The sequence below is a fragment of the Trichechus manatus genome, unplaced genomic scaffold (assembly GCF_000243295.1).
Source record: "Trichechus manatus latirostris isolate Lorelei unplaced genomic scaffold, TriManLat1.0 scaffold00101, whole genome shotgun sequence".
Taxonomy (NCBI): Eukaryota; Metazoa; Chordata; class Mammalia; order Sirenia; family Trichechidae; genus Trichechus; species Trichechus manatus.
The window spans coordinates 3,813,941-3,838,452 of NW_004444037.1; the positions used below are offsets into that span (position 1 = coordinate 3,813,941).

Genomic DNA, 24,512 nt, shown 5'->3' on the forward strand with positions numbered 1-24,512 from the left:
AGCCGTTTTTGAATGATCTTCAGCAAAATTTCACTTGCCTGTGATATTAATGATATTGCTCAATAATTTCCACATTCGGTTGGATCACCTTTCTTGGGAATAGGCATAAATATGGATCTCTTCCAGTCGGTTGGCCAGGTAGCTGTCTTCCAAATACTTTGGCATAGACGAGTGAACACTTCCAGTGCTGCATCCATTTGTTGAAACATTTCAACTGATTATTCCATCAATTCCTGGAGGCTTGTTTTTTGCCAATGCCTTCAGAGCTGCTTGGACTTCTTCCTTCATTACCATCAGTTCCTGATCATATGCTACCTCTTGAAATGGCTGAATGTCAACCAATTCTTTTTTGTATAATGATTCTGTGTATTCCTTCCATCTTCTTTTGATACTTCCTGCATCGTTTAATATTTTTCCCTAGAATCCTTCTCTAATGCAACTTGAGGCTTGAATTTTTTCTTCAGTTCTTTCAGCTTGAGAAATGCTGAGTGTGTTCTTCCCTTTTGGTTTTCTATCTTCAGCTCTTTGCACATGTCATTATAATACTTTACTTTGCCTTCTCAAGCCATCCTTTGAAATCTTCTGTTCAGGTCCTTTATTTCATCATTTATTCCTTTTGCTTCAGCTACTCAATGTTCAAGAGCAAGTTTCAGAGTCTCTTCTGACAACCATTTTGGTCTTTTCCTGTCTTTTTAATGACTTCTTGCTTTCTTCATGTATGATGTCCTTGGTGCCATTTCACAACTCGTCTGGTCTTCAGGTATTAGTGTTCAACTCCTCAAATCTATTCTTGAGATGGTCTCTAAATTCAGGTAAGATACACTCAAGGTCGTACTTTGGCTCTTGTGGACTTGTTCTAATTTTCTTCCAGTTTCAACTTAAACTTGCATATGAGCAACTGATGATTTATTCCACAGTTGGCCCCTGGCCTTGTTCTGACTGATGATATTGAGTTTTTCCATCATTTCTTTCCACAGATGTAGTCGATCTGATTCCTGTGTATTCCATCTGGGAAGGCCCATGTGTATAGTTGCTATTTATGTTGGTAAAGAAAGGTATTTGCAATGAAGAAGTCGTTGGTCTTGCAAAATTCTATCATGTGATCTCCAGCATCGTTTCTATCACCAAGGCCATATTTTCCAACTACTGATCCTTCTTCTTTGTTTCCAACTTTTGCCTTCCAATCACCAGTAATTATCAATGCACCCTGATTGCATGTTCAATCAATTTTAGACTGCAGAAGTTGGTAAAAATCTTCAATTTCTTCATCTTTGGCCTTAGTGGTTAGTGCATCATTCTGAGTAATAGTCATATTAACTGGTCTTCCTTGTAGGCATATGGATATTATCCTATCACTGACAGTGTTGTACTTCAGGATAGATCTTGAAATGTTCTTTTGACAATGAATGCAATGCTATTCCTCTTCAAGTTGTCATTCCCAGCATAGTAGACCATATGATTATCCAATTCGAAATGGCCAATTCTAGTCCATTTCAGCTCATTAATGGCTAGGATATCGATGTTTATGCGTTCCATTGCATTTTTGAGGATTTCCAATTTTCCTAGATTCATACTTTGTATGTTGCACTTTCAATTATTAATGGATGTTTGCAGCTTTTCTTCTCATTTTGAGTCATGTCACATCAGCAAAGGAAGGTCCCAAAAGCTTGACTCCATCCACGTCATTAAGGTCGACTCTACTTTGAAGAGGCAGCTCTTCCTCAGTCATCTGTTGAGTGCCTTTCCAACCTGCGGGGGGCTCATCTCTCGGCACTATATAAGACAATGTTCTGCTGTTATTGATAAGGTTTTCACTGGCTAATTCTTTTCAGAAGTAGACTGCCTGGTCCTTCTTCCTAGTCTGTCTTAGTCTGGAAGCTCAGTTGAAACCTGTCGGTCATGGGTCCTGCTGGTATCTGAATACCGGTGGCATAGCTTCCAGCATCACAGCAACACACAAGCCCCTACAGTACAACAAACTGACAGACACGAGGGGGACAGCCCTAAATATTAAACCTTTGAATTTGCTATCAGGTAGTTCCAGTGCCTTTTCTTCTGCCAGGTCAACGGTGCTTTATTCTAGTTGCTTACTGGAGTCCTGTTTTTTCATATTTTGATATTGTCTGCTGTCTCTGAGGCATTCAGTTTTACTTTCTTTATTGATCGTATGTTTGTTTGTTTCATCCTGCTGTTTTGTTTTGTTTGGTTATGTCTGGACAAGTGGCCTGGGCATGCCTTGTTGCTTGCTTTTCTGTGGGCACGATAGTTCTCACCACCTTGTCCAGGTTCGCAAGGCCCGTTGCTCAGCTGTGGCAGCAGGCAGGTCCAGCAGGGTGGGAGGGGAAGGGCTGAAGATGGGTCATTTGTCTGTAGTGTGAACTGGGCTGGGGGCTGGAGCAGGGCCGTGATGGGTGGGTGGGGAAGGCCTGAGCTGGTGGGGATGGGTCTGTGGTCTGGGCCAGTTCTTTTCAGGGCCACAGCAGGCAGTGGGGGAGGGGGAGGGGGGTGTTTCGAGCTGGTGGGGATGGCCCTGGGGTCGGGACTGGTTCTCCTCGGGGCGTGGCAGGCGGTAGGGGGTGTGCGTGGGGGGAAGCCTGCGGGACCTAGGGTCTGGGTCAGGTCCTCTTGGGGCTGAGGCAGGTAGTGGGAGGGGCCCAGAGCTAGTGGGACGGGGCCTGGGGTACAGGCTGGTTCCCCTCTGGGCAGCGGCCAGTGGGGCAGAGGAGAAAGGTCGGGGGGGTGGTGAAGGCAGGGGCAGACGGGGCTAGATGGAGGGGGGCAATAGGGTGGGTTTGTACTGTGGTTCCTGGCAGTCAGGGTTGCCAGGATAGGGTGGTTATAGCCGCTGTTCACCAGAAGGGTAGGGGTTGTAGGAGCATGCTCCTGTGGTTAATGGGTGAGAGTCTGGGATCATCCTTGCGTTGCAGCCAGCAAACATGGTCTTACTTATTAGTCCTGGGTGTGTCTGCGCTGTACCTCTATTTACTATTGGAAATCCCATGAAGGTGCCTTTCTGGGTGGGGGGTTGTTCGCTTTATTCCAAGCTGGCGACACTGAGTCATGCCGTTTGGCCAGGAACCTCCACTCCATATCTCTATTCCTTCCCCATTTTCTATCAGTTTCTTCTTCTCCTTAGCGACTTCCAATCTAATACTTTCTCACTTCATTTAAGGTTGAGGGTTCCAGAACTGACATCTGTATCTGTTTTACCTGGTTTTTCGGGTCCTGGGGCCGCTTTAATAGGTGGCATTTTAGAGGTAAGAAATTCAATAAGGTGTTTTTTGTTTTTTAGTCAAACAGGAGTTCTGGAAGCAGTTTTTGAAGTAAACCCAACAATGTCATGCTTTTTCTGCTTGTCATTTCCTGGAAGAAAAGCCTACACTGTCCCTAGGCTTGATCCAAAGCTACTAGGGAATCAAGCAGTTATTTTCTGAAGTCACTTTAAAGGAACAGAGGGCAGGATAGAGGATCAAAGAGCCCCTCCCAAGAGGGCTAAGTGTGACCTCCGGAGATGGCGTGCCCCCCTTGTTTGTCTGGCAAACACTTTCTCATCTTTCAAACCCAGCTCAAATGGCACCTCTGGGAGGCCCTCAGGCTCCCTTTGGCAGTTGTTTACTCTGCCCTTTGTGGTCCCCAGCACTCTGTGCAAAACTCTCTCGAATATCACTAATCACCTTTTCTCTGGTTATCTGTTTACATATCTAAGTTCAATTCAATAAAGTTCAATTCACGTTACATTGTCCTAGGCATTTTGTTAGATTCTATGATCGAAGGCAGGATTCTGGCCTTTAGCAGCTATCTCTTATTACGGAAGACAGATTGCTAGGTACTGTGGAGTCGATTCTGACTCAGTACGACCCCATGTGACACAGTAGAACTGCCCCATTGGATTTTCTTGGCTGTAATCTTTACAGATGCAGACTGCCAGGTCTTTTATCTCAAGGAGCTGCTGGGTGGGTTCAAACTGCCAAACTCCTGGTTAGCAGCCCAGTGCTTAACCATTGCAACACCAGGGCTCCTAATAAACTGTTTATAGTTCTCTGTAACAGCAGAAGAACATAATGCAGCAGGGTCTGGACAACAGGGTCTAATTTCATATCCTTAGTCCACAGCACAGTGACTGGCACATAACAAGTTTGATACATGTTAATAGAGAGAGGGAAGGAGATAAAGAGGGAGATTAGGGAAGAGGAAGGGTGGGAGGGTGTCTACAAAAATGTTCCCCTTTCCATCAAGCCCATTAGTTACTCTAAAGGTGGTATTTTCAGGCTCCTGGAAGATATCCTTTGGAGCAGACTCAGTCCTACCTAGCACATAATACGTACATAATAATCAGCATTTGATGGGGATGAGTCATAATTGGTCCTGTACTTAACTGTCGATTCACAATGCACATTAATAACACTACACTCCCAGGGGATCTAGAGAAAAGAGCCTTAAGGAGTTGCATCCTATGAGCCAGTAGCATTGCACCAATACTAACTTTAATTCTTGGACTCTGAATTATTAGACCAGGATGGTCTTTCACTACCACAAAAGGGATTTAACCAGAATTTCAGTCCCCTCAGAACCTTGTTTGCCATCCAGTTCCCGATTTCTCTGCCAATTTCATCTGTGCAACTTATCTTGGCTTATGTCTGGCAGATGGAGAGTGGAGTACTGTTTCAAGCCTCTACTGTCTCCATCCCAGAGCCCTCCCAGAGGCAGCCTCTATTTCACCAAGAGAAGGGAGGAGGGACGGGCGATCAGCCTCCCCAAGCGATGACAGTGTAAAGTATTCCTCAAATTTTCATCTCCAATGGCTGGTATCATTTTAACTCCCTTGGGAAAGACTATGCTTTGTTGCTTGGGCTAGCAATATAATCTCTAGCTATCCCAGTGTTAAAATATCAATTACAGGTTCATTTAGAAGATGAGATAAATTGGAGTTCAGACCACTAGACAATGACATAAGCTGGGGAGGGGAGAAGGGTGCCTGAGGGAATTGCACCTCATGATCGAAGTGAAATAAGGCAAAGTTGAGTTTTTTAAGATAGATTCTTGTAAATGAAATAGCTTAATTCTGAATTGTCCCATGAAGAGAAGCCCACAAGCAACCAAGGTGAGGCAGGTATTCTGAAGAGATTTTCCTCTTGGACAGCCTATTAGAGAAATGTTAACACTACTATAACACTCAGATCTCTCACTGTAATGATAAGAGAAAATTGGGAAATAAATGTTTTGTAATTAAATATATATATATTTAATTAAAGGACTCACTACTTCTCATTGCTCAACAGTCTACCACTATTGGGAAATTAAGATTTTATTCCCATTACCTAGTGATAAGAAGGATTAAGTAGGTCTCTAAATTCTACTATTTGTCACCCTCTGACATGTATTGTGAAAAGCCTAGTACTTCCCAGAATGTTTGTGACAGCAAGGTATTTCAAACCAACGACCTTGATTTGCTTGGCCCATGTAGTCTCACTTCACAATCAGCAGTCGCAGTAACAACAGCAGCAACTGTTCATCTGCAGTTACAAAACATTGGCTACAGAAATCAAATGTCAATTGAGTGGACTTGTGTTTACTAGACTCTAAAGCCTCTACTAGACCCATGTGATCTAGCTGTGTTCAGGCGACCCTTGCGTCCTGTTGAAATGGTGAAATGATCATGGTGACATCAGATAAGGAGAGGCCAGGCAGGCAGGAGCTCTGCTTTATCTGCTTAATATGTGGGAAGTTTGCATACATTTAGTGGGTTTGTTTTTGTTTTTTAGCATGCCTGACTGCTAACTGAAAGGTAAGAGGTTGGAGTCCACCCACAGGTTCCTCAGAAGAAAGCCCTGGCAATCTACTTCTGAAAATTCAGCCATTAAAACCCAATGAATAATAATTATAATTATATATATATACATACACACACACACACACACACACACACACACACTCACACACACATACATATACATATAACTAAATTAAAAAGAAAAAATGGAGCCCAGTTCTACTCCCATACATGAGGTCACCATGAGTAAGAGTTGACTCCAAGGCAACTGATTTTTTTGGTATGTTGCTTAAAAAAAGGTAAAAGATCATTGTCCTAAATTGTAAGTTCCTCATGGGCAGAATCTGTGTTCTATTCATCTTAGTATCCGCAGTGTGCTAAACTTAGTAATAATCATCATAAGAGTCAACATTTGTTTTACATTTAACGTCAAGTGCTGCTAACCACTTTATGTAGATTGTCTGAATCCAATAATTCTATGAAGATGGCAGTTACAAGGTAACCACCGAATGAATGAGATCAGACATACAACCTTAAGTAAATTACTTAAGATTTCTAAGCTTTAATTTCCTCATTTGTAAAGTTCAAGTAAAAAAGTTACCTCAGAGAGCTTGTTAGGATTAAATGACGTAAGCTATATAAAGCACCAGAATGCTCCTTAGAAGCAAGGATGTCGAGACTACGTCTCACATACTTTGGACATGTTATCAGGAGGGATCAGTCCTGGAGAAGGACATCACGCTTGGCAAAGTACAGCGTCAGTGAAAAAGAGGAAGACCTTCAAGGAGACGGACTGACACAGCAGCTACAACAACAGGCTCAAGCATAACGATCATGAGGATGGTGCAGGACCAGGCAGAGTTTCGTTCTGTTGTACACAGGGTTGCCATGAGTCAGAGCCAACTCGACAGCACCTAACAACAATAGTATAAAGCAGTGAGCACAGTGTCTGGCACACACTGACCATTTAATACAAATAGCTATTTTTAATTAGTATTTAAAGAGCCTACAATATAGCAGGGGAGAAGGTTTATACCTAGTTAGGTTTTTTTTTTTTTTTAAATTCCATGAGTTGCCTAGTAAGATATTAAGTTCCCTTATACTGGTTGGATGATTATTTATGCAACTTGCCTTCCAGAGTAATTAATATAGGATTAGTGGCTTTCAAATTTTAATAAACATCAAAAATCACCAGAGGTGTTTGTTAAAAATAGACACTCCCAAGTTCCATACCCAAGAATTTTTTAATAGAAACGGGGAGGGTGTAGGAATGTGCATTTTTAAGAAGCACACCTGGTGATTCTGATGCAGCTGGGTGGGAGAGACTAAATTCGTTGAACTTGGAAGTTCTTTCCACCTGTAAAATTCTGTGATACTATGTGTTGATCACACAAAGTATCCATTTAGGGGAAACATGCATTCTCTTACACATCGCTGGTGGGAGCATAAATTGGTACAACCTCCATGGAAGGCAATTTGGCAACATTTTTCAAAATTAAAAGTGTACATCCTCTCTACCCAGGAAATCTACATCAAGGAACTTATCCCACAGATACAACTGAACCTGTGGGAGCTAACGCATGCACAATGTTATTCACTGTAACTGTGGTTCCCAAACTGGGCTCCAGGGCACTGTAGTGAATCCACGGGGAACGCTGCAAGATATTTTAATTTTCAGGGAAATCACAGTATCAGCATCTATCAGACACTGAATGAAATACTAGCTTGAGATAGATCACAGTTTCAGCATTAGACAGATCATCAGGCTTTTTGGTGGTTGCTCTGATGAAAACTAAAGACCCCAGGAAAATCAGTGCAGAATAGTAAAGGAAGGTGGCAGTGTCCAATCTGATTCTAAGAATTAAGAAGTTGTCCATCGCCAAACAGGTGCACACATCCAAGTAATTGTGATTATTTAAGAACGAAATAAAAATATTATTTTTCTTCCAATTTAAATGTATTATTTTTCTTTCCAAATGGCTACTAAGTTGATAGAACATAAATATTGAAGTGGTTTGGACGTAACTACTTAAAAAAAGCAATTGCTGGGTATTTCTTTTTGCCCAGGGGCACCATGAAAAAATTACTGAGACGCTGAGGGTGCAGTGAAATAAGACAGTTGAGGAACCTCTGCACTATAGCATTGCCTGCAACAGAAAAACATTGAAACAACTTAAGTATTTATCAATAGGATTCTAGTTAAATTATGGTATCCATACAATAGACTATTATGCAGCCATTAAGGAGAATGAAGCAGCTTTTTGTGTTCTAAAATGACATTTCTCCAAGATACAATGTTACTGGAAACAAAAAACAAAACAAGGTATAGAATAGTGTGTATAGTTTTCAATTATGTGTGTTATTGAAAAAGGAAAAAAAAATATATATGAAAAAACTTGTAACAGAGTTTACCTCCTGGGTGAGAGATCTGTACAGCTGGGAGGGGTGGGAAGAAAACTTAGATTTCATAGTAGATTAAAAAAAAAAAATTTGTACAGTGTACATGTATTAAAACCCAAAAAACCCATTGCTGTCAAGTTGTTTCCGACTCATAGCAATCCTGTAGGACAGAGCAAAACTGCCCCCATAGGGTTTCCAAGCTTGTAATCTTTACAGGAGCAGACTGCCACATCTTTCTCCTACAGAACTGGCTGGTGGGTTAGAACTGCCGACCTTTTGGTTGGCAGCTGAGTGCTTTAACCACTGTGCCACCAGGGCTCCTTATACGTGTATTATCGGTTCAAAAATACAAGTAAGCTAGGTTAAGACAGAAAGGGAATAAGAGGAAAATTTTCAATCCTTCTCCCATTTATGAAGAAAGGATTCTAGGAAGAAAAAGGGTATCACATCTGGAGTTTCCTAGGGAGAATGACAACAAAAAATAACTTTAATGTAGTCACAGGAAAGGTAACCTTGGAAAAATCATTATTCAGAAAATCTTAAATTAGAAAAAAATATAAGGCATGATTAGGACAACAAAAAGAAATTAAAGGAATGAAAAATTAATAAAGCTGAAATAAGCAATGGCTGACATCACTGATATAAACACCATGGGTCATTTTAATTCAGTAGAAAAATATGATGGCCCTGCTATTTCAGGACCAAAGAAAAGAAATGTTAACAAAGAGTAAGCATCTTTGGAAGAGAGGGAGCTTATTTTTAATTCTTTATACCAAGAAGAACATATGTTTCAACACAAAGGTCCAAAGCAGTCAGCTGTTAAGTGAAAAAGAGAAGCCTGAGAGCTTAGAGGGAATAAAAACACATTAAGAACAAAGGTAAAAAGAAGGGTAAAGAAGAACCTTGAAAAGAAACTATAGGACTACTTAATAAAAAATAGTTAACAACCATATGTGGTAAAAACAGGTCAGGAACTGTCTAGCCCAAACCAACACCTTCACCTTTTCACCCCCATATCGTGTATTTAGAACCCTGGACAAATAAGCCTCCCAAATCCTCCCACAACTGATTTTCTGAACCATTCGACTTGTCGCACATTCTATGTCTTGCTGTATTTCTAATCTTTCCAGTTTTGACCTTACGATTTTTTTTTCCAACTCTGGCTTTGTCTCACCTACCAACTTCGTGCTTAGCTTTGAGTGTCTGACCAAGATTTAGACATTCCTATGGCAGTACTGAATTTGGTCACTTCATCCACGTTCAGCACAGCCCAGGGTGCCGCATCTCACTGCATGCCTTTCTTTACAGGTATGTTGCAGGGGAGGGGGCGGGACTAGACAGAACAGGGAAAGTCTCGGTTCTGCTTCTGTGTATCCTTCTTTTTCTCAGGTGTATCTTTCAAAGCCAAAGGAGCCCTGGTGGTGCAACGGTTAAGTGCTCGGCTGCTTACCAAAGGGTTGGCGGTTCAAACCCACCCAAAGGGCTCCATAGGAGAAAGACCAGACGATCTTCTTCCATAAAGATTATTGTTGTTGTGAGGTGCTGGTGAGTCAGCTCCAACTCATAGTGACCCTACGTACAAAAGAATGAAACACTGCCCAGCCCTGCGCCATCCTCACAATTGTTGTGTTTGAGCTCATTGTTGCTGCCACTGTGTCAATCTATCTCGTCGAGGGTCTATCTCTTTTAAACTGACCCTCTACCTTACCAAGCATGATGTGCTTCTCCAAGGACTAGTTCCTCCTGATAATATGTAATCTGTAAAGATTACAGCCTAGAAAATCCTAGACACGGGGTTGCTCTAAGTCAGAATCGACTTGACGGCACCCAACAACAACATCCTTCAAGGCTTAGCTTAAGTAAGAAAGACTCTGTCGTTTATTTAGACTCACTAATGACTAGTGGTTAAGCATTTGGCCTACTAACCAAAAGGTTGACAGTTTGAATTCACCAGTCACTCCTTGGAAACCCTATGGGACAGTTCTACTCTGTCCTATAGGGTCGCTATGAATCGGAATTGACTCGACGGCAACAGGTATAAGTTTCAGTTTTAATGACCAGACGAGCTTCACAATAAGAAAGAATCTTTAAATGTAATGCGAAAGCATACGATATCAAGTGCTGTCAAAATCCCCTAATTCTATTGCAGTGTGCCATCTGATTCAGTTGGCTATATCCATATATGTGTGCCTATGTGTGTGTTTATTTATTTCTTTAATTTATTCTCTCCTCTCTCCCCCTCCGTGTGTGAGAAAAAACCATGTGGTTCTGTCACAAAATGTTCTAGAAGCCATAGAAATTGCAGTATTATTTTTCTGGAAAAATTCCCAAAAGAGGGAAAAAGCATCTGCTCCCTACATTTGTTATGCAAAACGGAGAGTGGGATATGGAGGCAAAAGAATGAAATGGGTCCTCTATTTTCCCTTTGATAGGGATTCTGGGATAAAGCATCGATTCTGAGCTATCTCAGAGTTAAGCAATATGGATGGGGACTACAATGTTGTATGTGTGCCATGCCTGCCCTGGGCAGGGCAATCCCCTGCCACCTACATCCTAATATCACTTCCACAGTAGCATGTGAGTGGTATGGTGAATCAGACTGACCTAGCTCTTTTGCTTATTAGGTAACCTTGGGCAAGTCATTTAAGCATTTTTCCACCTGTAAAATAGGGACCAAACTAAAATCCCCTTGCCATCAAGTCAATTCCAACTCATAGCGACCCTACAGGACAGAGTAGAACTGCCCCATAGGGTTTCCAAGGAGCGGCTGGTAGATTCAAACTGCCGACCTTTTGGTTAGCAGCTGAGCTCTTAATCACTGAGCCACCAGGGCTCCAAAACAGGGACAGTAGTATCAATTTATTATTTAGAGTAGTAGAGCTCTGATTTATTTACTTATTGTGTGTAAGTTTTATGGCAGAGGAAACACACTAAGAATAAACTTGGTAGACAAGTAGAAAACAAGGTTACGTTTCCTACATATCTAAGTCATGGAAATGACATCATTTCCTCCTGAGCTGGCATTACCTCTCCAAACTCACCCCACACTATTCTCCCTCCACTAGCCTTCTGGATGATTCTTGAACACCCTAAACTTGTCTCTCTTTAGGGTCTTTACATCAACTGCTTCCTCTGCCTGGAACACTCCCAGGGCTAACTCCTGGCTTCATGTCACTTCCCACTGAGGCCTACTTTGGCCACTCTATTACTGTGACTTGTAATCCCATCCCCACCCAGCATTCCCAATCCCCCTTATTCTGCTCTTTTTTTCCCCCTTTTTCCCATGTTGTTATTGGCTTCTGATATTTTCAGTTATTTACTTATTGCATTATTTATTATCTGCCTCCCTCCATGCTAGAACATAAGCTCCACAAGGACAGGGGTCTTCACCTGTTTTGTTCCCTGACGTAGCTCAAGCATCTAGACTAGTACCTAGTTCACAGTAGGTGCTCAACAAAGATTTTTTTTTAATCCATAATTTATTTTTTAAATTAATGACTTTCTTATTACAGAAGCTGTACATGTGCATTGTAGAAAATAAGAAAAAATAAAAATTTCAAATTCTCACCACTAAATAGTATCTCCCAAATTATTATCAGCCAGAGCGGTTTGTATCTTCTCTCAAGTAACTAACTAAGAAGTCCCATCTTATAGGATTGGTGCATGGATTAAATGAAACAACGTATCTAAAATATTCAGTAGAACGCTTGCTGCTTAACCAGTTGCCATCAAGTTGATTCCAACTCATGGTGATCCATGTGTGTCAGTGTAGAACAGTGTTCCATAGGGTTTTCAACGGCTGATTGTTTGGAAGTAGATCACCAGGCCTTTCTTCCAAGATGCCTCTGGGTGGATTCCAACTACCAACCTTTCAGTTAGCAGCTAAGCATGTTGATCGTTTGCATTACCCAGGGACTCAGTTAGAAACTACTACCTGTAGTTGTTATTTTCTTTGCTTTGTCCTTATCTTTAACTTCCATCACTTCCCCCAATTTCCTAAAGAGAAAGTAGCAGATGTCTGTAGCTGAAAGAATAGTATGATACTGCTCTGGACAGGGACAGGTAGGAAATGTCTCCTACCCCCAGCACTCAAAAGACGAAGTCCCCAAACTGACAGTACTCTATAGTCCAACACACCACAAGACCCAAGGCCACTAACTATTCTGTATAATTTTATAACAACAACAAAACAATATCAATAATGATGACATTTTTATTTAACACTCCACCATTTACAAAGCCTTTTCATATATAACATTCTTTTGTAGATGAGAAGGCTGAGAATTTAAGTGATTTGCCCAAGTGTACTCAGCTGGTAAGTAGAAGAGCTGGAAATTAAATCTAGAATTGGAAGATCGTCAGTGGCATGGATCTTTTAATATGAAATTTAGTGAAATACATACTAACCATTTCTAGAGTCCCAGTCGCGATCAATGAAATACTCTTTAGTACTTTCTCCATAAACTGTGGGGACACCCTCTAGACAAATGACTTACCTATCTTAAGAGCCACACGTCCTTTTCTTGCTGGATAGCTCCCCACCAAAATTTTCTTCTGGTAAAAAGGAGAATTCACCTTCAGTGGCAAGTGTGTCAGGAAATGGGGTACATTGTTGAGAAAGCCTGTGCCTCTCTGCTCTTTTGAACTGTTGAGAAAAAACAAAACATCAAGAAATTATGTCTTCCCTCATCTCTAGGGAAGTCTTTACAATGAATGTCTTTTCCATTCCTTGGCAGAAGCCAGTACAAAGAGGTGTTTTTGTTTTTTGCTGAGGTTTCCAATTAGGTTTAGTAATATTAAATTTGCATTCCTTAGTTTAAATTTCCTCTAGGGTTTTAAAACCATTGATTGTAAACTGTTTCCACTTTTGAAAGGACCAAAAGAATTATATCCATAAATACTGAGACTCCTATCCTTCTCACATTTATTCTTCAAGGCAGGTTAGCAAAACTTCAAGGAGCTAGAAGACACAAATTCAAACTAGCAGAGAAGTGAAGGCAGTAATCATTAGATTATTTCCTTCCCCAGAGGTAGTGAAGGCACCTTTTTATTCAAATACAAATCACAGAGTTCACTAGATTGATGGGGCTCACTTTAGGCAGGGCATGCACAGTCCCTTCTAAACCTGTCTGAATGAAAACTGTAACACGATGACCGTAGATTTTAACAGGACTGGAGGTGGGAAATATCCAAGAAACAATCCTAGATTCAAATATGCCCTTTGCAAAGCTTAGTGAAACAAGATAACATTTTGGGGTAACAATGCAAGAAGAAACCACTCTAAGCCTTGGAATGTCAATGGGTTTCTGGCTTTTATGAGGAGTTCACTCCAACAGGAGCTTAGGATTCCCAGTTCTACCATAAGGGACTAGCTTGTATCAAACCAGCTTCTCACTGAGCACCACTAGAAAAGCTGGTAAAAATTATTTTTAAAACCTGTTTAAAGGCACTGGAGGACTACCAAGGCAGTCAGGCCAAGATCCTAGGGAAAATGAAAATAAAATTATGACAAGTCAAATATTTTGTACCATTCATGGACTCCAGTTTATCTATAACAAATCAGCCAGCACTTAAACGTATATGCTTAGGCAGTAAAACTATTTTTAAAAGCAAGAAAATTATTATTATAAAACAAGGATAGTGGTTACCTTTGGGGTAACGGAGGAGGTAAGGGCTGAAAGGGGACACGAGGGAGATAGTTTCTGGTTGTTTACTTTGTGATAAATCATTAATATCTACTTATTTGTTCTGTACAGAGTCTTTGGGTGGTGTAAATGGTTAATGTACTCTGCTAACTGAAAGGTGGAGGTTCAAGTCCACCCAGAGGTGCCTTGGAAGAAAGTCTTGGTGATCTACTTCCAAAAAATCAGCCATTGAAAGCCCTATGGAGCACAGTTCTATCTATTCTGACACACATGGGGTCACCATGAGTTGGAATCCACTGGATGGTAACTTTTCTTTTTTTTTTATATTATACTTCAGGTGAAGGCTTACAGAACAAATAGTTTCTCATGAAAGAGTAGTACACATATTGTTTTATGACATTGGTTAACAACCCCACAACATGTAGCTTTTTTTTTTTTTTTTTTTTTACTGGGGAGAAGCCTGCCTCCAATTACCATCTGAGAACATAAAATGATGTTAAAGAGCAATTGTACATCTGTTGTTGTCAGGTGCTGTCGAGTCGGTTCTGACTCTTAGCAATCCCAGGACAGGGTAGAACTGCCCCATAGGGTTTCCAAGGAGCAGCTGGTGGATTTGAACTGCTGACCTTTTGGTTAGCAGCCAAGCTCTTAACCGCTATGCAACCAGGGCTCCTGTTGTACTTCTACACAACATAAAACGCTATATAATAAAGACTCAGAGCACCTACTCAGAACAAATTCATTGTTATATAAGTGAGCATAACATCATAATGTTAATGCACCTATACTTGATAAAGCTCAGACGGAGCTTGCAGAGGTGTGTCCCTGCAGTGTTCTGCTTTGGGACATGTTTAGAGAAGCTTTTTGCTGGAACTGTGAGGAGCAGTTCTCATGGGAACCCTCAGAATATCACAATGCTGATTCTTCTCACCCTTAATGTATCCTTTTATGTCAAATAAACCACGTTAGACAGAGATCTTCAGAATTGATTTTTGATCTGCATCACTAACAAGGTAACAGAGGATTAACAATATTTGATTAATCTAAAATAAGAGAGGGAAAAGGAACAATGAACAAACTGGACAAATAGAAAATAAATAGTAAGAAGCTATATTTAAACCTAAGTATATTGGTAATACGTTAAATGTAAGTGGATTAAATACTCTAATTCAAAGACAAAAATTATCAGACTAGATTAAAAAACAAAACTCACACCTATATGGGATCAAACGGTCAGCAATTACTTTGAAACAGAGATGGAATGTAAGTAAGGGGGCAGGGAAACTAGATTAATGGAAACAGAACAACCAGACAAAAATAATGAGAATGTACACATATCGTGAAAAATGTAACCAATGTCACTGAATAATTTGTGTAGAGATTGTTGAATGGGAACCTAAACTGCTGTGCAAACCTTCACCTAAAACACAATAAAATATTATTTAAAACACATACACACACACACAAATATACTCAAATATAAAGACACAGGAAAGTTGGGAAAAGGTGCCAAAAGAAAGGTAGGGTAGCTAAAATAACATCAGACAAAACAGACTTTAAGACAAGAAGCAATACTACAGACAAATAGGATCATTTCTTAAAGATAAAAGGGTCAATCCACTATGAAGAATTAGCAATTCTATACTTGTTCATACATAATAACATAGCTTCTAATTATATAAAGCAAAAATTGTCAAAACTAAAAGCAGAATAGGCACATCTATAATCATAGTGGGAGATTTTAACATACATCTCTCAGTAACTAATAAAACAAACAGAAAAAATTCAGTAATGATACAAAAGATTTGAACAACACTTAACAAACTCAACCTTAGTGACCTATATAGAACACTTAGTGACAACTGCACACCACATATTCTTTTAAGGTCCACATGAAACATTTACAGAAATTAACCATATGTGGGCAATAAAAAAACCAAACCAAACCCATTGCCACTGAGTCGATGCCAACTCATAGCGACCCTATAATAAACTACGCTTCAATGGACAGAAATTTCAATGGATAGATATTGTCTAGACGACTTTAAAACGTTCTATTTTGAAATAACTGTAGATTCACTGGAAGTTGCAAAAATAATACAGTAGTATACTTTTTAAAAAGTGGTAAAGTTTAAGATCAGTGTAAGTGTACAATTTGATATATTTTGATAAAGGTATTAAACTGTGCGACCACCAACAAAATTAAAAAATAGAGCATTTCCATCACTCCAGAAAGTTCGTTCACGCTCTCAGTCAAATCCCCACAGCAAAGACAACTGTTCTTCTCATTTCTATCACCATAGTTAGTACTGCCTGTTCTTGAACGTCATATAAATGGGCTCATGTAGTATGTACTCTTTTGTGTCTGGCTTTTTTCACTCAGCATAATCTGTGAGATTCATCCACACTTGAGTGTATCAGTAGTTTGTTCCTTTTTATTTCTGAGTAAGAGTTCATTATATGAAAATATCATAATTATTTATGCATTCTCCTAAGGTTAAATATTTGGTTGCTTCCATTTTAGGACTATTAAGAATAAAGCTGCTATTAATATTCTCGTACAAGTCTTTTTGTGAACATGTATTTTTACTTCTCTTGGATAAATACCTAGGAGAGGAACTTCTAAGTTATAGGGTAAATGTATGTTTAACTTTATACAAAACTGCTAAACAGTTTTCCAGGTTGGTTGCACCATTTTATACTCTCTTTAATAACATATGAAGAGTTCCAGTTTACATAGTCTTATCAACACTTGGTGTTGACAGGCTTTTAATTTTAGCCATTCTAGTGTGAGGTTTTGATTTGCATTTCCCTAGTGGTGAATAATCATGACTTTTTGTGTATGTTCTTTTGTGAAGTGTCTGTTCAAGACTTTTGTCCATTTTAAAACTGGAGTTTTTATTATTGATTTATAGGAGTTCTTTATATATTCTGATACAAGTCCTTTATCAGATATATATGTTGTTGTTGTCAGGTGCCATCAAGTCGGTTCCAACTCATAGCAACCTCATGCACTACAGAACGAAACACTGCCTGGTCCTGTGCCAGGCTCACAATCATTGTTATGCTTGAGCCCATTGTTGCAGCCACTGTGTTAATCCATCTTGTTGAGGGTCTTCCTCTTTTTTGCTGATGCTGTACTTTACCAAGCATGATGTCCTTCTCCAGGGACTGATCCCTCCTGACAACATGTCCAAAGTATGTAAGACATAGTCTCGCCATCCTTGCTTCTAAGGAGCATTCTGGCTGTACTTTTTCCAAGACAGACCTGTTCGTTCTTTTGAAAGTCCATGGTATATTCAATACTCTTCACCAACACCACAATTCAAAGGCGTCAATTCTTCTTCAGTCTTCCTTATTCACTGTCCAGCTTTCGCAGGTATACAATATGATTGAAAATACCATGGCGTGGGTCAGGAGCACCATAGTCTTGAAGGTGACATCTTTGCTTTTCAGTGCTTTAAAGAGGTCTTTTGCAGCAGATTTGCCCAATGCAACGCGTCTTTTGATTTCTTGACTGCTGCTTCCATGGGTATTGATTGTGGATCCAAGTAAAATGAAATCCTCCACAACTTCAATCTTTTCTCCATTTATCATGACGTTGCTTATTGGTCTAGTTGTGAGGATTTTTGTTTTCTTTATGTTCAGGTGTGATCCACACTGAAGGCTGTAGTCTTTGATCTTCATCAGTAAAGTAAGTGCTTCAAGTCCTCTTCACTTTCAGCAAGTAAGGTTGTGTCATCTGCATAACGCAGGTTGTTAATGGGTCTTCCTTCAATCCTGATGCCCCGTTCTTCATAAGCACAATCATAAGAACGGGGCATCAGGATTGGAGGATGCCCAGATATATGTACGGCATATATTTTATCCCAGTCTGTGGCTTTGCCTTTTCAATTTCTAACAGTGTCTTTTGATGGGCAGAAGTTTTTAATTTTGATGAAGGCCAATTTATCAATTTCTTTCTTTATATTTAGTACGTTTTATATTCTCTAAGAGATCATTGCCTACTTCAAAGTCTCAAAGATATTCTGTTTTTTACCCAAAGTATTATCGTTTTAGGTTTATGTTTAGGCTTATGGGTTATCTCAAACTAATTTTTGTGTGTAGTGTTAAGTAGTGGTCAGAGGTTCATTTTTTCCCCATATGTTTATCCGCTTGTTCCAGCAACATTTGTTAAAAAGACTCTCATTTCTCCATTGAATTGTCAGAGCACCTTGATTGAAGATTAATTGATATATATCACAGTACATTTACAATTACGCTATAAATAAATATAAAAATAATAACCAGATAATCCTCAGATGTTTGGAAATTGAACAGTACACAACTACATAACCCATGGGTCAAAAAAGAAATAACAATGGAAATTAGAAAAATATTTTTACTGAAATAATAATAAAATGATGACAAATAAAAAATTGTATAATGTAGCTCAAGCTATATTAGAAAAGAAGGTTGGAAATCATTCATTTATGTATCTATCTCAAGAAATTAGGAAAAAAGAAAAAAGGAAACCCAAGAAAGGAGGATGAAAATAATAAAAATAAGAGCAGAAATAAATGAAATCAAAACAGTCATAAATAGAGAAAAATCAACGAAGCCAAAAAGTTGGTTCTTTGAAAAAGATTAATAAAATTGATAAAACTCTACCAGGCCCTTAGAAAGCAGAGCCAAAGCTTCACATCTCATAATTTCCCAGTTTTACCCTGTGTAAGCAAAGGCTTTGCTATCATTCTAATTATCAGAGAAACCCCTACCTTTGAGTATTAAGACAGGCTCTTGTCTTGCTTGCATTAGGCCACAGGAACCATCCTACTTTCCTTACTTTCGTAGCACGGATGACCAACTCTTATTACCAAGGATTCTTCTCTCCATAACACCAACTTCACACAGGTTGTGTCCTTAGTTCTCTTGTTGTTTCCAAACAGAAGCACACAAGTTTGTAAGAGTTTTGCTGTTCTTCTTTACAGAGAATGACAGAAGTAAACATGAAAACATTGTGAAGGTTCCAGAATCTCTAATATGGGCTCTTTGCTTTTTTTTTTTTTTTTTTTTTTTTTAAATACTCCACATAATAAAGTTAAAACAATGTTGATATAATATAGGACAGGACATCAGCTCTCAAAATGTGAGACTGTCAATAAGACTATGAGAAATATGAATTTTTATCCACTATTATTAATAGGAGGACTGGTGGTACAAACGGTTAACTGCTCGGCTGCTAACCAAAGATTGGTGGTTCAAACCCACCTAGCAACTCCATGGGAGAAAGACCTTGGGATCTACTTCCATAAAGATCACAGCCAAGAAAACCCTATGGGGTAGTTCTACTCTGTCACATAGGGTCACTGTGAGTTAGAATCAACTCAATGGGCACCCAGCACCAACATATTAGGAGTGAACTCCATCCTAAGCATATGTTGTGACTTAAAAGAGCAGCAAATAACAGGATAAAGCAATGTGATTAGCAGGACATTTAAAACGTAAGCCTTCAGAATGTGAATGCAAATCTCCCCAGATTTTTCATGATGTTGCGTCATTGTGATACTCAATCCAATACTTGGTATTTTCAAGCAAAAGACAAAAAGCTACATACAATCAGTGAAATATTTGTTCTCCCTGCCACCATAAAAATGATTTAAATTATACACAAAAAATCAGCCACTGCATTAATAATATATCGATAAATAATGCACAATTAAAAATCTGATAATCAACCAAAACTTGTTCCTTAGTCAGAAAATACCATTTTCATAGTAAAAAAAAAAAAAGTTGTAGATTTGAGAAAATAAATATTAAAAAATTACTCAATATGTAAAATTTATCATACCATTGGATGAAAGTACAAATATTTCTATTCTATTTGAATAATGAACTTTTTTGCAAGCCACTAAATAAAGAAGTATAGCAGAAGAGATAAATGTTCTAATAATAAATGACTTCTCTAATAAAAACAATATTTTATGGAGGACCTATACACACTGATAGTCCCTGGGTGGTTCAAATAGTTTAAGCATTTGGTTACTAACTGTAAGGTTGAAGATTTGAGTCCACTCAGAGTTGCCTTGGAAGAAAGGCCTGGCAATCTACAGAAAAATCAGCCACTGAAAACCATATGGAGCACAGTTCTACTCTGACACACACATGGGGGCCACATGAGTTGGGGTCAACTCAACGGCAACTGTTTTTTATACACACTGATGGAGTGACTGCTTTGCCTAGAGTGAAAAAGGGTCTCAGGCTTTCACTGCATCATTCATAGGCAAGCTAGCATAGAAAAGAAGTTGAAACTGGAAGAGGATAAACTGCTACAGAATGTCATTGACATAATTAATTTAGAAAAATCATTACAAAGCTTTGTAGTAAAATGGGAAGTGATCATTAAAATCTTTTATATGACACAGTGGTTCCTTGGTTATTTCATGCCAAAGCACAGAAAACAGTTAGCAATTTTTAAGATTTTTCACATTTTTTCTTTTGCAAACAGACAAATTTTTAAAATACCCTGGCCATTTCAGTAAGGACAATTGACTGTCAGTTGTGTGCTTGATAACAGATATTTTTGGCTGAAAAAAAAAAAAACACATTTATTCACTGAAAAAAATATATTTTCTAAATACAAATAGTATAGATAGTTGTTATTTACTTTCCCAATAATGTTGATTCTTCAACACTGAGTGATAAAGTAATTGCTTTTCAAAGAAACTTATTCTAAGGATAGAATATTTTGAAAATGGGTTTTGGGGAAAGTTTCCATCATTATATGATTTTGTTGTTGCTTAAAACAATGTAAATCATCACTTTTTGGAGTTATCCTTGAATTCTCTCTTCTCTCATTTCCCACAATTAATTGTCAGCAAATTTTGTTGCATCTACCTTCAACATATATCAAGAATGCAACCACTTCTCATCACCTACAATGCTACCATGCTGGTCCCAGCCATTATCATCTCATTTCTAGATTATAGCAACAGCTTCCTAATTGATTTCCCTGCTTGTACTTCTCCCCGAACCCTCTCGCTCCACCACTGCCCTCAGCAGCTAGTGTCACTTTATTAATACCTAAGTCAGATCATGCCATTCATCTGCTCAAAGCCCTCCAGTGGTTTCTCACGTCATTCAGAGTAAAAGTCAAATTCCTTACAGTGCCCACCAGCGGCTCCAAGGGAGAAAGATACGGTAGTCTGCTTCCATAGAGATTTAGAGCCTCAGAAACCCTATGGGGCCACTATGAGTCAGAATCAACTCCACAGCAGTAGGTTTTTGGGTTAATGTATTTTCCCTTTATTTGTTTATCTGCTATTGTCTATCTCCACTCACCACCGAAGGCAGGCAGGAATTTCTGTCTGTTGTGTGTTCACTACGGTATCTTCAAAGTCTAGAACAATGCTTTGCAATAATACTTGAATATTTAAATTCTGAAAGAATGAATAATCTATTAAAACCTTCGTATCTACACACCTAAAAATCTTAGAAACATTATTTTTTATATTTTTCAAATGAAGAGTTTCAGGAGGTTTTGACTCTTTGTTAAAAATATAAAAATGCAACACCTTTCTATTAATTTGCAATAACTGAATGACATATAGGCAGATAAAATTTAGTAGCTGAATTTAACCAAAAGCCTTCATATAACTGAAAACACATATATCATGATTTACTAAGTACAGCCAAAGATGTCCTTCTTCTGTTTGGATCAACAACTCTTTGTGAGTTATTTTTTTCAACTCTTTACTTCCTGTTAGTGGCAACTGAAAACTAAGTTTAAATGCTAAGTCATAGAGCAGAACTTTCTAAAGGACCCCCCCCCCCCGATAATTTACCAACTGCCAAAATGGACTCATTCTCTGTCCTAAAGGAGTCTCCTTTCATAGGGCTCAAGGACTTGAGGCATTCAAGAGCAGTGGTAATATCTATGCTTCTTAGACCTTAGAAGCTAGCTCAAATCTCAGGAAGTTTACAATTTTCATCAGCAACTTGTTTGGCACTAATTATTCACTGTTAACCCAAATTTATTAGTGAAATACATCTCATTCTAAAGGAAACAACAACTTTATATACTTGTGTATATGGTTCCATATCTAAAATCTGGTATTTCTTTCATTAAATTTATTCTCACTGAGACAAACGAGGCTTAGTGAAGCTCCAAACAAACATATTTTATGACTAGAAGCAAGGTTTTAGCAAAACTAAACTAGCTTCATGGAGGCTGTTATGGATTGAATTGTGTTCCCAAAAAATATGTGTTGTAAATCCTAACCTCTACTCTAGTGGTTATAATCCCATTTGGGAATGGGTTGTCTTTGTTATGTGAATGAGGCAGGACGGGTGTCTTGAGTCAATCTCTTTTGAGATATAAAAGAGATGAAACAAGCAAGCGAGAAGCAGAGATGAGGGAAGAGAGATGCTAAACCACACAAAGATTGCCCAGAAGCAGAAGGTAAAAGAGACAAGGATCTTCCTCCAGAGTTAACAGAGAGAAAGCCTTCCCCTAGAGCCAGTGCCCTGAAAACTAGCCTCCTTAACTGTGAGAAAATACAATTCTGTTTGTGAAAGCCACCCATTTATGGTATTTCTGCTACAGCAGCACTAGATAACTAAGACAGAAGCCCATCTACTGATGTGCTAAGAGTAAGCTGCCCTTATTTTAAGTCCTTGTCCAACAGTCATGAAGATGAGGTGTTAGAACCACATCTCTAGGATTCATTTACTTCTGCAAGTCATGATGCCCGTGACCTGGCACTTGAGAATAGATGGTAACAGAGAAACTACAGCTGAATTACTCTGAAGGTTTCTGCCTGGAAGTAGTTAGTAAGTGTTCTGCTAGTCATGGAAGCTATAAAGAAACAAAAAATTTCAAGTTGTTGGTATTAGTCGCTGCCTAGTTGACTCCAACTCACGGTGACCTTATGTATAACAGCATGAAACATTGTCTAATCCTGCACTATCTTCATGATTGTTGGTACGCTTGGATCCATGGTTGTGCCTATTGTGTCAGTCTATTTCACCGGGCAAATCTGCTGCAAAAATCTCCTTAAAGTGTTAAAAAGTAAAGATGTCACTTTAAGGACTAAGGTGTGCCTGACCCATGCCATGGTGTTTTCAATCGCCTCATATGCATGTGAAAGCTGGACAATGAATAAGAAAGACCAAAGAAAAATTGATGGCTTTGGATTATGGTGTTGGCAAAGAATACTGAATACACCATGGACTGCTGGAAGAACAAACAAATCTATTTTGGAAGAAGTACAGCCAGAATGCTCCTTAGAAGCCAGGATGGTAAGACTACGTCTCATATACTTTGGGCATGTTATCAGGAGGGACCAGTCCCTAGAGAAGGACGTCATGCTTGGTAGAGGGTCAGCGAAAAAGAGGAAGACCCTCAAGAGATGGATTGACACAGTGGCTGCAACAATGGGCTCAAGCATAACAATGATTGTGAGCACGGCGCAGGACCGGGCAGTGTTTCATTCTGTTGTGCATAGGATCGCTATGAATTGGAATTGACTCGACGGCACCTAACAACACCCACCACTGTGATTCATAAGGAGTCCTGGTCGTGCAATGGTTAAGCGCTCAGCTGCTAACCAAAAGGTTGGTATTCTGAATCCACCAGTGACTCTGCTGGTGATCTGCCCCCATAAAGATTGTTGTTGTTGTTGTTAAGTGCTCTGGAGTCAATTCCTACTCATAGCAACCCCACAAGACAGAGCAGAGCAGAGCTGTCCCACATGGTTTCCAAAGCTGTGATCTTTTCGGAGCAGCTAGTGGGTTTAAACTGCCGACCTCTTGGTTAGCAGCCAAGCGCTTAACCACTGCAAAACCAGGGCTCCCTCCCATAAAGATTACAACCTAGGAAACCCTATGGTGGCAGTTGTCGTCTGTCACATAGAGTTGCTGTGAGTTGGAATCAACTCAACAGCACCCAGCAATAACAACTGTGATTCCTGATTACCCATTCCAACAGAGAAACATCAAATGCATAATCCCTACCAAGAGCCTGCAGGAAATCCCACCCTTTAGAGCTAAGTCAATTCTACCATGAACTTTTACTTCACTCAAACCAGAAAGCATGTGACAGGCAGGGAGTGACAAGCCAAGAAATGAGGGGTCCTCTGTGTTTGTAATGCTGGCATCAGGATGTTATTATATTACAGAGGGTGGAGGAGGAAGAGCAGTAGGGAAAAAGCAGCGTTTTTTGTTCTGCTGTTCAGTGAAAGTACAAACAGAACCTGACCATCATACAAAAAACTCATTCAATTCTTTGCAGTCAAGTAGCTCACCAGATAAATACCTCTGCTGGTTATTTCAACTACAGATGAGTGAACTGATCTGCTACTTTATTTTCAACTTCTCAAAGGCACCTCTTCACAGGTACATCTTAGGAAATAAACTGTTTCTCCTTGATACTTGGCTGGAAAACAAACAGCCATGAATTTCCTACATTCTTAGAAGAAAATCTAGGGTTCAGGCATGAAAGGATATGCCTGGTATGTGGCCATGAACCTGTTTACCAGGTGTGCAAGGTAGAGTTTTAAGACAGAAGGCCAAAATCGTCTCCCTTTTTTTTTTTTTTTAATTGTACTTCAGGTGAAGGCTTATAGAACAAATAGTTTCTCATGAAACAGCAGTACACATATTGTTTTATGACATTGGTTAACAACCCCACAACATGTCAACCCTCTAACTTCTCAACC

At 39.3% G+C, this 24,512-nt stretch overlaps 1 protein-coding gene and 1 long non-coding RNA gene across 2 annotated transcripts in view; both read right to left on the minus strand.

Moving 5' to 3' along the window:
• CRACD (capping protein inhibiting regulator of actin dynamics) overlaps nucleotides 1-24,512 on the minus strand; it is a 343,775-nt gene that overhangs the window by 171,492 nt on the left and 147,771 nt on the right. The window contains exon 4 of the mRNA XM_023737386.1: nucleotides 12,667-12,815. Coding sequence (XP_023593154.1) covers nucleotides 12,667-12,815 — 149 coding nt within the window. The remainder of the gene's footprint in view (nucleotides 1-12,666; nucleotides 12,816-24,512) is intronic.
• LOC111821729 (uncharacterized) overlaps nucleotides 21,144-24,512 on the minus strand; it is a 74,085-nt gene continuing 70,716 nt past the window's right edge. The window contains exon 4 of the long non-coding RNA XR_002825070.1: nucleotides 21,144-21,233. This is a non-coding gene — a long non-coding RNA (uncharacterized LOC111821729). The remainder of the gene's footprint in view (nucleotides 21,234-24,512) is intronic.